Below are 13,179 nucleotides of genomic sequence, written 5' to 3' on the forward strand. Positions count from 1 at the left end.
TTTTTTTTTTTTTTTTTTTTTTTTTTTTTTTTTTTACTGAGCGAGATATCCTGGCACAGATGAGTAAATTTAGATTGTTAGTTGTTTGTGGCATAATCTACTGAGATCATAGGGTCATCTTTCAGCAAGTTTTAAAGATGCTGATCCTTGTCTCTGTTGGTTGCAAAGTGATGCTTCAAATTGCTAATGTCTTCTGAAAACATTTCCCATTTCTTTGCTTAAGCAAGGGCAATTAGATTAATAGGGATAGGGAGGGCCCACTCTTTAAAAATTGAATTGGCTGTTTCATGAAAGAAAACCATTGTCTAAATCGGGCTTCTCTGAATCTACTTTTGCAATAGCAATTAAATTTTTTTGAGGGGAAAACTTAAAAATTATAGAGTCTGAATAGATCAAGTGATCTGTATAGAAATATATGGTAATCTGAATTCAACCCCTTCCTCAACTATATGAATGCTTTAAATTACTACAAATGGTTAAGACTTAAGTTGTTTTCTTGTTTGTTTTTTTGTTGTTGTTTGGGGTTTGGTTTGGTTTTTTACAGAGCACAAACTCAGTGTTGAAAAGCTGCTTTCATGCCCATGGCAGCTTTAGTAGAGATGAACACAAATCATACATTAGCATTACTCTTCTCTATATAAGAAATCATTATGCTAATGCAAGGAGAATTTGGCAAGACTTGTATTTTGTAAAGTGGCTTTCCCGTTAAGAATGTATTTCCTTTTTAATCTGAAATACCATCGCATAATTTTGTAACCCTTTAAAGGGGGGTGCAGTGAGGTGGCAGTGTTCAAATGTATTTATCAAGAGTAACAGGAACTGGGGGGAACTGATGTTCTTCATACTTGGTGGTAGTCCTGGTTAGAGGGGCATACCAACAGAGTCTCTAGATCCATTGCAGAAGCTGATAAAGAAAGTACAGGGGTGCATGGGATGCATGAGAAACACATTAAACCAGTGGGATCTTGCCACCGGTCCTTAACATGACTTTCATGACTTAACATGACTTTCTTGTATTTTACATTCTTGAGTATATACTTAATCTGTTTAAAAAAAGAACATGCCCCCCCTCTTATTTTCAATATATACTAAGAAAATGAATAAAGTAAATGATTGGAAGTGAACATGTTCTTGAAACACACTAAAAATACAGTAGATCTTGGACTCAAGGGGAATACTTGGTTAGTTCAAGCAAAAGGTATCTGTCATTTCTAGGATAGATTTTTATATCCATTGCAAGAGTAGTCAGCACAGAGTTTGCAGGTAGTTTATTTCTTAGGTTCTGTTAATGAACGGCCTCCTATCAAATACCTACTGAGTAGCAGTATTAAACTACTTCTCAGTGATTTGTCGATAATTTTGCCGTTTTCCTTACCTTGCATAGAAAATGAATTATATAATGTAAATGAAAAAAAGGCATCCAGCTGAGAAGTCAGCCTTAATTACTACTACAGAGACAACTCAGTTTTTAGTCTCTGCTCTTTGAGTAGTTGAGCTGATGTGGACATTTTCACCAGAGTGCTGCTGCAGTCCCATTTGACTTCTCAGAGGCAGATGGGACCATGCAAGTGAGCTTTGTGGACATGTTTTGTATGAACTTCCTTCTCCATGTTGTCAAGAGTTACAGAGATCTTGAACCAGTAACTGTAGAACAGAAGACTGTAATACCCTAGATAAAGATGTAGATAAGGCTTCAAATGTGACATAGCAGCAGATGTCCTTGCTGTTGTGAATTTTAAGTGAAATGTAGAATATGATAAAGTGCATTACCACTCTTTTAAGTAAAGACAAAGGGTATCACTGCTGCTGCTACCCTTCTTTTGGTTTGGTGGCTGTTGTGTCTGCTGTTTGTAAATCTTTTTGTGATAACTGATGTGCACCAGAGAGACAGGGACAGAAGGAGTACTACAAATAACATTTACTGTTACACTGTTGGGATTTTGTTTGCTCTTCTCTCTCAAACCAAGTTAAAGTGAGATTGTTAAAACATTGCAATAAAACTGTGTTAACAGACTAAGGCACAGATGGTTTTGATGTGCTGTAGGTAATGACTAGCTAAAGACATAATGCTTTCAAAACAAAACGTAATTTTTTTGCACTTTTTTTTTTTTTATTCCTTGTAAGTTCATGGGGAGGGGAGAATCCACACAAAACAAAAGAGGAAATGAGGGAGAATGAAACTAGATACACAAACTACTCTTGTATGCAAATGGAAAAATCTTTTTCTCAAGTATGTTTCAGTTACAGTAATCTTAGAAAATTGCACTTGTAATAATTATGGATTAAAAATTGGTGTTTTTTTTTTTTTTTTTTTTTTTAGTTTTTTTTCCCTGTAAGTTCAATGCTGTTGCTTTAAATAGCATGACTGCCCGGTGTTCCCTCACAAAGAATAACAGCAGCTCTTAAAGAGACACTGTCAGTGTCAACGTCAGTCTCTCCCTCCTGCTCTGCTCTCTTTCCCTTCCCCCCCTTCATAATTTTAAAAAATTATGTTCTGGTACACTTTTAAATAACTCTTAAGGTGCTTTTCTTTTGCCTGCCTAAAGATAATTATCAAGAATTTATTTGATGAGACACAAAAATTTATGTAGAGACTCACAGCTGCATGAAGATTTGAGTGAATGTTTCTTTATCCATTGCAGTCAGTAAGACTACTAAAAATTATTGTGAATCTAATACAGAAGTATTGAAATGTAGGGCAGGAAGAGACCTGAGGAGATAATGTTTTTTGTATTTTGTGTTCTTTAAAATGTTTAGGTAACTCATCTATACCTTAAAGATACTAATTTGCTGTGGTTTTCAGGGAAAAAAAAAAAAAGAATATTCTGTCCTATGCACAAAGGATGACTGACAGCCATCATCTTCGTATATTGAAGAATAATTTCTCTCATTCTCTCTCCTTTGTTCTTCTCCTTTTCTTGTTTAGAGTAAGCAAACTGAAATTATTGGTTATAACTTATGAATGTTAGACCCATGTGCTGTCAAATATATTAAGTAGATGCAAGTGATATAAAAATATCTAATTTTGCAGCTATTAAATTTTATTCAGATAACATATCTTCTCTTCTGTTCTTTTCACCTTCTCACAGCTGATGTTCTTCCTAAAGCATCTTTCTCTCACTCGGAGGAATACTGTGCTCATACAGAAAGGATTATCTGAGCCAGGACCCTCCATTGTCTTCAATCTGGAATTTCCATTTTAATTTACAAAATGTTATGGTTCATCTGTTCATCTGCAGTGACCATAGTCATCTCCATCAGTCTAACTGCTGCATGTTTTCCAGCTTGAGTTTGCAGGGAGCCTGCAAGAAAAAACTTAGTGTGAACTCTCTAACCCTGTTACTAGAAATTCTTTTAACAGTTCTATCCTTTTAAGAATGGGAACACTGCTTGATGTAATTTTTTTTTTTTAAGGAATGAAACTTCAGTATAGGTACCTTGGGTTCTGAAAGTACAGTGTGTCTGCCTTGAAATAGCTTTGTTGAACTGATACAAGGCAAAACAAAACTCTGTCATGTTTTGTGTTGCATACTTATCAATACTAGTCCATTAAGAATTTAAAAGGAAGAGAAATAAAAATCATTGTCTGAACTGGGACATATTGAAAGATTACTCTGCTGTCTGATCTATAGTATATGATCTGTTTTAACATGGTTTTGTGAATAGCTACATCTGATTCATCTAGAAGCAGTTTTAACAAACTGCTGTTTTACTGATACTTGTCAAATTGACTAATGAAACTTCTTTCTTGATTCCAATATAATAACTAATAAGCAATAACAATAGTGTAATTTTAGCATTAATTGGAAATACAGGGAAGGAGGAGAATCAATATTTGCTAATGGAACAAGGGAGGAGAAGAATCTGTAGGGAAAAAATAGTTTAATGCTTTTTCTAAGAGCAATACAAACAGCAAAGGAATAAAAACTATTTAGAGAACTACTTGACATTAATTTTTTTACTTCTTTCATCTTTTCATTTGTGAGCTAGGGCACTCAAAATCTGAAACTTACTCAAGTTTCAACATGCTTGTATGATCTTAAGGTTATTTTATGTTTGTGCAGTTTTAGACCCTCCTCTTGCAAATATTTGGAAATGTGAGGGGTGTAAGGAGGATATGACACCTATTAAAGTCAGTGTGATTATTCTTATACATAAGGCCTCTTATACGTGAGTATTTGTTTGCAGCACTTCTAGGTCTTGATCCTGTCATTGTAGCCTGCAGTGAGAGGAGACTTTGTTTTCACAATAGCAGTTTACCATACTGTGGCTAAAAAGTGGTAAATGACCCTGATTATCTATAACCCATTCAGGAGTAGAGCTGCTTTTGGATTTCAGGCTTGTAAAAGAAATTGACTGCTGTATTAATTGTGAGCAAATTGTAAACGTTACTCAGAACTCAACTGTTTTCTTTCTCTCTCCCCCCACCCCCTTTCTTTTCAGTGATTTTTTTGAACGCACCATTCTGTGCAACAGCCTTGTGTGGAGCTGTGCTGTCACAGGTAAACCAGGACTCACATATCAGGAAGCACTGGAATCGGAGAAGAAAGCCAGACATAATCTTCAAAGTTTTCCAGAGGCCCTCATCATTCCAGTTCTCTACTTGGCCACCCTTACCCATCGCTCCCGACTTCATGAGATCTGTGATGAAATCTTCGCTTATGTCAAAGACCGGTATTTTGTTGGTGAAACAGTGGAAGTAGTTAGAAATAACGGTGCAAGGTAAGTATATTTAAAAATAAATGAGTATTTAATTTTGTTTGATGTGAGTGGCTTGTGTGTGTGCTTTTTAAAACCAAAAATCAGGATAATAAACTCCCATCAAACGCACCCAAAGTGAGGTGTGATGCTTAAGCTAGCAATACTGTTACTGCTCCTCCCTACGTTAATTAAGAGTAGGATTGTATTGCCGGTCTTGGTGTCTCTTCCCTTAGTTTAGAGCCAGCTGTGGAGGCAGGACAGCTTTCTCAGGTCTTGATGCTACAGTTTTTTGGTCTGTGTGGTGGGTTTGCAAAGGAATGTCAGTTCCCTGTTGTGAGAAAAGTGGGTTGCTTGTAGAATGAGACAATGAGAAACTAGAGAAAACTATAAATTTTAAATTATATGAAAGTTTTGATGAAATAATCCAGAATGTAATTAATGATGCGGTATTTTTTGTACTCAGCTTAAAGAGTCGATAAAAGTTCGATTTTTGCTTTTTAGATAGTGGCGGCTATTCTCAGAAGTTGGGAATTAATCATAAAATGTTTGTGATTATCTGGGATTTAGTGTGATGGGGCTTTTTCCCCACTTGGAGTTCATGTTGCGTTTACTCTTACACTGATGTATATATTGCAAGTGTTTTTTCTTGGTATCTTAGACTGCTTAAAAACTTGGAAGAATTTTGAGCTTTGGATGCTTTCTTTCTCATATCATTGGTACATATATTCTGTAGTATAAATAAGTTGTTTTACAACATGTAGCTACCTTGAGTCTTTCTTTAAAGAACCTTCTGGGAGAGTACTAGAAGTCCATATTTTATCTAAATGAGTTTGCAGTCTTACCTGAGGTTTAAAATAGGAAAGACTTAAACATGCTCAACTTGGAAGAGCCTGTGGAATGTGTGCTAAAGCATTTGTGGGTTCAGCTGTTGCTGGGGTTTTTTGTTGTTTATTTGTGGGGTTGTTTTGTTTTGCTTTTTTCAGGAGAAAGGTGCCAGTTTACACTGCAGAGTTGATTGGGCACAACCTATTGTCTTTTGTGGGTAGTCTGAGGTCTTGACATGTAATCTGGTGTGTATTGAGTGATAGGAGGAGACTGGTTCAAAATGGTCACTGGAGAACACAGTTACTCTGTATGGGGCTTTTTAGTGACTCATCCAGATCTTATTTAAAGCAAATTTTATGCTACACCAGGGAGGAAAATGTTGATGTGCTGCAGGAGTTAAATTGTATGAGTATGTACATAACGTCAGTGCTTAATAGCAGAGCTTTCCATTTCTGTCCTGTTCTATTCCTTTCAACCAGTGAAGTCCCAGTCAGCAAAGTCAGGACAAGAACAGTGGAGTAGAGTTGCTGCTTTCTGTACAGACAACCTATATCCAAAGTTATTTCTATCTTTCTGATCTTCATACTCATCTAATGACTAGACTCAGGTTACTATTAGTATTACAGTCATTTTGCTTAGAGAATGTTTTATTTTCTTCCTTTAACTAGAAACCTGAATATTATGAACTGTCAGTGTAGTTCAGCTGTTGGTTTTAATTTGCTCAGTGAAATGTCTTTGAAAATCTTTGACAATATCGTCAGTTTCCAAACTAATAGCAAAAAGAATGGTTTAGAACTTTTTTTTTTCCCCAGAATCACCCCTTCTTTTCCTTTTCTAAACTTTTCCTTAAAGTATTTATGTGTGTTCATCTTTGCTTTTCGAAACTTAAATGAAAAGTAGGCTTATATGCAATAAATACAAGTCTGTCTTGTTTCTTTCTTTGTCTTTTGAAATTCAGAATCCTTTTCACTTTTCTTTTCAGACCACTGTAAACCAGTTTTTAAGTTTTCCCTAACAAAATGGTTTCTACTTACCATGTAAGCTAAATTATGTTCAGGTAAAGTTGTGATGATTCTATCTCATCAATATCATGCTATAATTTTTTTTTTTACCAGCCTTTAATCTTGTTGGTTATTCAAAATTGTGTTGAGAATATATATCTGACAATTTTGTGTTTGTTTCACATCTGCAGTTCAAGATATTAATAGGATATAAGCTAAATTTCTTAAGCTGTTGGGGTGGGCTAAATATCATTCAAAGTACTGAAGATTTAGGTAAAATCTATTTCCATCAAAAATTAACCTGCTAGAGATTGTATGTTTTAAAACTACTTAAGTATAAATTTGTGTCTAGTAAAAGGAGGCATAAAAGATTTGCCTTAGCAGATTGTATGCCACTGATATTTTAGATGACTGTATAGCAGAAAGGTAGTTCAGATCTTTAATACTAAATCCAGGAAACAGTGCAAATAACATAGTAATATAGAGGGATTTTTATGCATAGAGATACATCATTAAAGAATACAAAGTGGAAGGAGGAGAGGCATAGTTATTCTTCTGCCCAATTAACAGTTGACTTTGACCTATAAAGTACTACAGTGGGATGAAGTATACCAGCTTGTGTTATTTGTAAATAACACGGCTGTTCAACAGAGTGATTTGTGTGTGTTTGTCCTGTGCAGCTATATTTCTGTGATCTTATCTATCAGAAATGGTCACAGTCCATCTATATTATAATAGCATACTATGAGACCAACAGAATTTGGCAGATCATAGAAACCCAGTTGTCATGCATCAATCCATGCATCAATCATTTAATGCAAAGTCTACAGCATAACGCATATGTAACCAAGGGTTGCTCAAGCAATTTAAATCAATATTTTACTTCTCCTAATGTTGGGCATGTAATATTTTGGTAGGATAGATTGCTTTGATGCAGCTTGCTATATTTTGAGCAAAGTACATGGGAGGGAACAGAAACACTAGAAGAGTTAGTATTTTGGCTTAAAGTAAATGTTTTTTATCTTGAGCATATGCAGTAGTCCATTGTAAGCAATGGACTGCTGATCTAGAAAGAGGAAGGGGACAAGTGCTTTGTGCAGAGGTGAGGCAAAAGATGATTTGTTTGGGTTTTTTTTGAGACTGATGGTTCTTTTATCTAGCGTGTGTATTCTGATTGTTGCAGAATCTGATGTCCTGTTGCTTTTCTGATCTTATGTCCCTGTTAGGCTCTTTTGGTTTCTAGCCTTTTGTTGTGCTGCTCAGTTTTGAATTTCGCTGCTTCTGCCTTGTTGCTGAGGTCTGGTAGGAGGAACTCAGTGAGTTTGGGAGATACTCTCTCTTCCTGTTGTTTTGGTGTGTCTGATGTCAACAGCCCTTATCAACCAGAAAGAATTTGCAGAAAAAGCCCCCCAGTCCTGTGATGTGACTTGTTCAAGCAGTCTCTGAAAATGATGTGTACAATTTGATAATCTAGTAGAAGCAACAAGGAGATAATTATGCTTGCTCTTTAACTCTTTCAGATGATGTATTGATTAAAAATGTCTGGCTTTTTTTGTTTGTATGTGTCCAGCTTTTTTAGACAAACTGGGGCTGACTTCTTTTGAAAGTGGCTGCTGTGCTATCTTTAAAACACGAGATGCTTGGATTCCCAGTCGTGTAACGTTTTTGTAGTACTGTCTTCATAAAATACAAAATTATTATTTGAAACATCAGTCAGAAATATAATACAGACAGAAAACTTAATGTCAAATTAAGTTTGAGTTGCCAGGGAATTGAACACAGCTGACACTGTAACAACTGTGATTTAGAATGTCAAATTGCTGTTTATGGAAAGTAGTTTATTGAAAAAGGCATGGAAATTATTTGAGATTTTGTTGGAGGAGGGAAATTACAGCAGTATTTCATGTTAACCATGCCCAGTTGAGATGTAAAATAAGCAACTAATGTTTTTAGTTCACATTTTATTGAAGCAGAGGAAAAATGTTGACCACATCACTGGAATTGCTTCTTATATTTGCTCTTCAAAACTGAAAGTTTAACACCCATATGATACTAGTTGGCCTTTTGTTCTTTCCACAAGTAATGGCATCTCTTGCAGTAACCTGTCCATTTGTTGCTGTCTTAGTACTGTGTGTATTATTGGTACTTGTGAAATTGATTTTCAACATCTTGGCATCTGAAGTCAGTTACCTGGAAGTTGGAACTATGTGGTGTGGAAGGCGTACTTGAAATAACCTCAGTGAATGCCTCAGACCAACCAAATAAAACATACACCTGTATAACTCACACAGCTGTAGGACCTGTTCCTTTCTCCCTATAGTCAGTTGTGTGCTGTTTTTTTTTATTGATTATTTTAATTTATCAGAGGAAAAACTAGATTTAAAGCATGTATAAACAATGAGTTGTGATTTGTCATTAGTGTTGCGAGACTGGATGCTATCACATGAAATAATGGCTGTCTTTATTATGGTATACAAGTGAGCAATGCAGTAATTAGTTAATCTGTAAGGTTGCAGTCTGACTTGAGCATTGAAGAGATCAGAGGATTCAGGTTGGACAACTCTACTAGTTCTTCAGTTCCCCCTTTCCTTAAAAATAGCTTATGTGAGGATACCTTCATTTCCCAATGGAGGGTAGAGGACAACAAGTTGTTATCCAACAGTTAGTATGGAACTTAATTAAAAAGTCAACCACCTGCAGACAATAATAAATTGCTTAAAGATCGTGTATAAGAAGGAAGAAATCATACAGAACATGGCAGATATAAAAAAAGGAATGTCTTTCATTGAATTTGTCCACTAGATGACACCGCTGCAAAAGAGTATTCGCCTAATGTCTGTGAGTAGGCAACACCAGAACGCTCTAAGAGAATACAGTGTTTTTGAAATACACATTTTTACAGAACTAGTAGATGAAGTTCTCTGTTAGGAAGATTGCTGCATCTGATCATACATTAGGTATAAATTAACATCCAGTTAACATCCTTTCTGTGCTCTGAATGATCTGATGTTGACTAGTGCCAAGCTGGAGGAAACATAGATTAATCAAGGAGCAAACTTGTCTGCAAGTGAAACTTCTTTCTTTAACTCATCAGCTATTTGGCTGGTGTGCCAGTGCTTTAGGACTGTTCATAGTGGATTAACCACTGCATTAGGCCAATTAAAAGATTTGCATACTGTTTTCATCTCTGTAAGTCTTAACTGGGGCACAGGAAGCATGTTGCTGGCCATGACTATGCCTAGTTGATATGGACTTGGGGTGGTAGAAGATAATCCTTGTAAGACATAAGATTATAGCTAATTTCTCGTTTTTTTCATTCAAACTGAAGGTTATTACTTGCTTATATATGTAATTGTCTTCTCAGAACTAGGGTAAAATAAAATAAGACCACTAGCTAGTAAAAGACAAAGTATCTTCCATGTTTAGAATTTAACGAGTTACAATGAATTCAAATTATTTTCTAGTCCACCAACAAATTTTCCCCTTTGACATGTAGGCTTCAAAGCTGTCTGGATCCAGAGGCACCAGAGCTAATGTCTACAGAATCAGAAAATTATAGTGTGTTTTTTCAGTCATAAGGTTTAAGCATAAGTTCCTGCAGACAAAGTTTCCTGCTTTATTTTGAAAGGTGAATTTGAATTCTGGTGGCAAAGTTAGTGTGGTGCTTCTGAAACAGCATAGCTGACAGTACTGGAGAGCAGCTCACGTATTCATAGAGCAAGTACTGTTTGCATTCTTACAGCATTGCTGTTTTAAGGATCAGTCAGCTCCTGGCCTGGAAAAATCATGTTTAAGGAATTCACTTTCCACTGCCCTTAAGTCTTTTGGGATATAAATCTATTTGTTGGTTAATAAATTTATTTTTATTTGACTAATGGAAGCTATGAGATGATGGTATCTGGGAGAGAACCTGCAACTCCTTTCTTATAGATTATTGAACAGCTGTTACAACTATTTTTGGGCACTGCCAATCTATTAGCTCTCTTCTGTGCCCACTCTACCTTTATAAGTGTAAATTTAAAAGTACAGGTTTTTGTTTGGTTTATGTTTTTTTTTCTGGGTTTTTTAAAATCAGTGGAATACTATGAATGGAAAGGTGGGCAGTCGAAACAATGCATATACTGGTGTTACTTTTAGTGGTGTTCTAATTCCACAAGAGACATCTGATGCAGCTACTGTATATATATGATTCTCTTGTCTGAAGGAAAAACATGCTTCTTCCTAGTTTGTTTGAAGCATACAATCTTACCTGTAACTTGACAGACAAATGAAGATGCTAAAACTTGAAAACAATGCTTTTGCTATACTTCAGGAAGCCATTATGTGCATAAAACTTGTCTCCTTGTTGTGTGCTTTGTTTTGTGTGTGCGTTAAACTGTACCAGTTAGCTTCATAAAAGATGTCACTTATTCCTTCCGATCTTGTCTCACTTTTATCTCTGTAATTACTTTCAAGTGTGTGAGAACTGTTAGGACAAGGATATGAGTTAATGCACTTACCTGACATTTACTTCTTGAAAACTTACTAAAAGCTGACAAAATAGAATGAGTCTATGGCTTTTTGGTACTTCTTGGTTCTTGTGACTATAGCTTTTTGTATTACTGACTTTTTTGGGTTTTTTTGTAGTCAACTAACTGCATACTATTAGAAAAGGTGTGCTTTTTAAATTTTGTCATTTGAAAAACTTTATTTTCATTTGGGTGTCTGTTTTAAAATGTGAATTTCCTTTTCCTTCTGACTTACTGAACATTGTTTTCTTTATGTTAAAAGTTGGCTATTAGAATACTGTTAAAAGTATTGCAATATTCCCACCGCATTTGAAACAGCCTTCTGCATCTAAAGGATGGTTTTTGTCTGCTTACTGTAAAGCATACAGAGGCACATTTATAACTCATCTGAGCCTTCACGAGATCTTGTCTTTTGACCTGTAATGAGGGCATAGCAGATTGTGATATAAATAACAGTCTGGCAGTATTTAGTGACAGCCAGATCAAAAGCTGTAGTGCAGAATGCTCAGCTAATGGGCAGTGAAAAGTGGTCTCTTCTCTCACAGCTTCCAACTCCAGCCTTTGTTGGATGTGAAGGCCTGCTCAGAATTTGGGAAGAAATTCTCCAAATTAAATCAAAGTGCCAGTAAGGTTTTTGCTTGACATCCTGCAATGGCTGTTTTGGCCTGTTACGTAGTGGAGTGAAGCTTCACTTTCTCCTCCTCAAATTGTGGCTTTCTAGTGCTCCAGCAGAGGTAGATGGAGATACCTGCTTGTACTGCAACTCATAATAGCTTGTGTGTGTGCTTTTGAATTGCTGAGCTGAATGAAAGAGGAATGTGGCAAGTAAGTTATACTTACCCTTTGTTCTGTTTTTTCCTGAATCACTCTGATCTTGAACTGGCAAGTCTGAAGTATGTACCGTGTCTTGCCCTTGATAGGTGTGTAGTTTTCCTGGAACAGACTCTCCTAGTGACCCCAGTATTCATTTGCCTAGATGTCATTTTTTTGGTTAGGAAGGATAAACCACTGAGCTACTCAAGAAATTATAGTGTCACAGGGCCACTAAATGAGGGAGGTCTTACTGCTTCTCCTTCCTCCTCTGCTTTTGCCTGTTGCCAATATTTGCCTCTTGCACATGCTCTAGTTCTTGTCAGATCCTTCAGTAAGCTGCTTGAAGTAGCTGATAGGACAAAAACTTACCTGGCTCTTCATGTTGGATTGGATTTTTTTTTAATGTGTGTTAGCAAGTGAATTCAATTTAATGGAAATCAATAAATGATACTGAGCACTGGAGCTACAAAAAGCAAGCACTGCACCAGGTATGTGGCTGGAAGGAGGAATGGCAAGGGAAGATATCTCGCTTTTGGCAGTGTTGAACTGTTAAGCCATCTCTGCATCTCATGAGTAGCACCCTGAGGCTGTAGGTCAGTTTGCTTTTGTACACCTTCAGCCTGCTGATTCCTTACTGTTCTGGGAGTGACAAGGTTCAGTCCTACCTTAAAGTTTTCTGCTAGTTGTGTTAAGGTGCTCTTCAAAGCACAGCCCAGAATCATTCTTCTCCAGAGAGACTGATAGAGCTGAGTTTTGAGAGAAAGTACTTCCTGTACCACAATCTCCAGTCAGTGTCTCTTGCCCTCAGATTGCTGGAGTCATGTTCTCTTGCCTGTGCAGCTCACCAGCCCTACCTGAAATTCATGGAAATCAGTGAAAGATCTGTTTTTTCATCTGAGAGAGAAGATGTGCACTAGTACTTTAAACAAATTACATTGGTGATACCTCCTCTGGCTTTGTGTTTAAAACTTTGGGGCTCCTGTTGGTGCTGTTCTGTTTCTTCAGAAAAGAACAGATTTAATCATGCAGGCTGAGCTCTTCTTAGAACCTTTCCCATAACTTAAGAGAACATCAAAGAGCTTGATTTCTGAGCTGAGCAAAAAATAAAGCTGTGAGCGTAAAGGCCATCCTTGGGACAGGTCAGAAGACCTCTACCCTGTTGATGGTAGCAGCCTGTAGTGCAGAAAGAGGTATGCAAAACTGTGGGAGTATGGGGTAATCCTTTTGCAGGTTTACTGTTCTAGCCTTTGGCTGTCAGTGAGCTGGAGTTGCTGGGACTATTATGTAAAAGTTCATGATGGCTCTATTCTCAATTTATCTGATCCTTTTCT

The 13,179-nt window shown here is 36.5% G+C and overlaps 1 protein-coding gene across 1 annotated transcript in view; it reads left to right on the top strand.

Annotated features, from left to right (window-relative positions):
* The window catches only part of BAZ1A (bromodomain adjacent to zinc finger domain 1A), a 69,082-nt gene that overhangs the window by 8,347 nt on the left and 47,556 nt on the right, over nucleotides 1-13,179 (top strand). The window contains exon 3 of the mRNA XM_026849297.1: nucleotides 4,444-4,722. Coding sequence (XP_026705098.1) covers nucleotides 4,444-4,722 — 279 coding nt within the window. The remainder of the gene's footprint in view (nucleotides 1-4,443; nucleotides 4,723-13,179) is intronic.

The sequence above is a fragment of the Athene cunicularia genome (genome assembly GCF_003259725.1).
Source record: "Athene cunicularia isolate RWA chromosome 5 unlocalized genomic scaffold, athCun1 chr5_part1, whole genome shotgun sequence".
Taxonomy (NCBI): domain Eukaryota; kingdom Metazoa; phylum Chordata; class Aves; order Strigiformes; family Strigidae; genus Athene; species Athene cunicularia.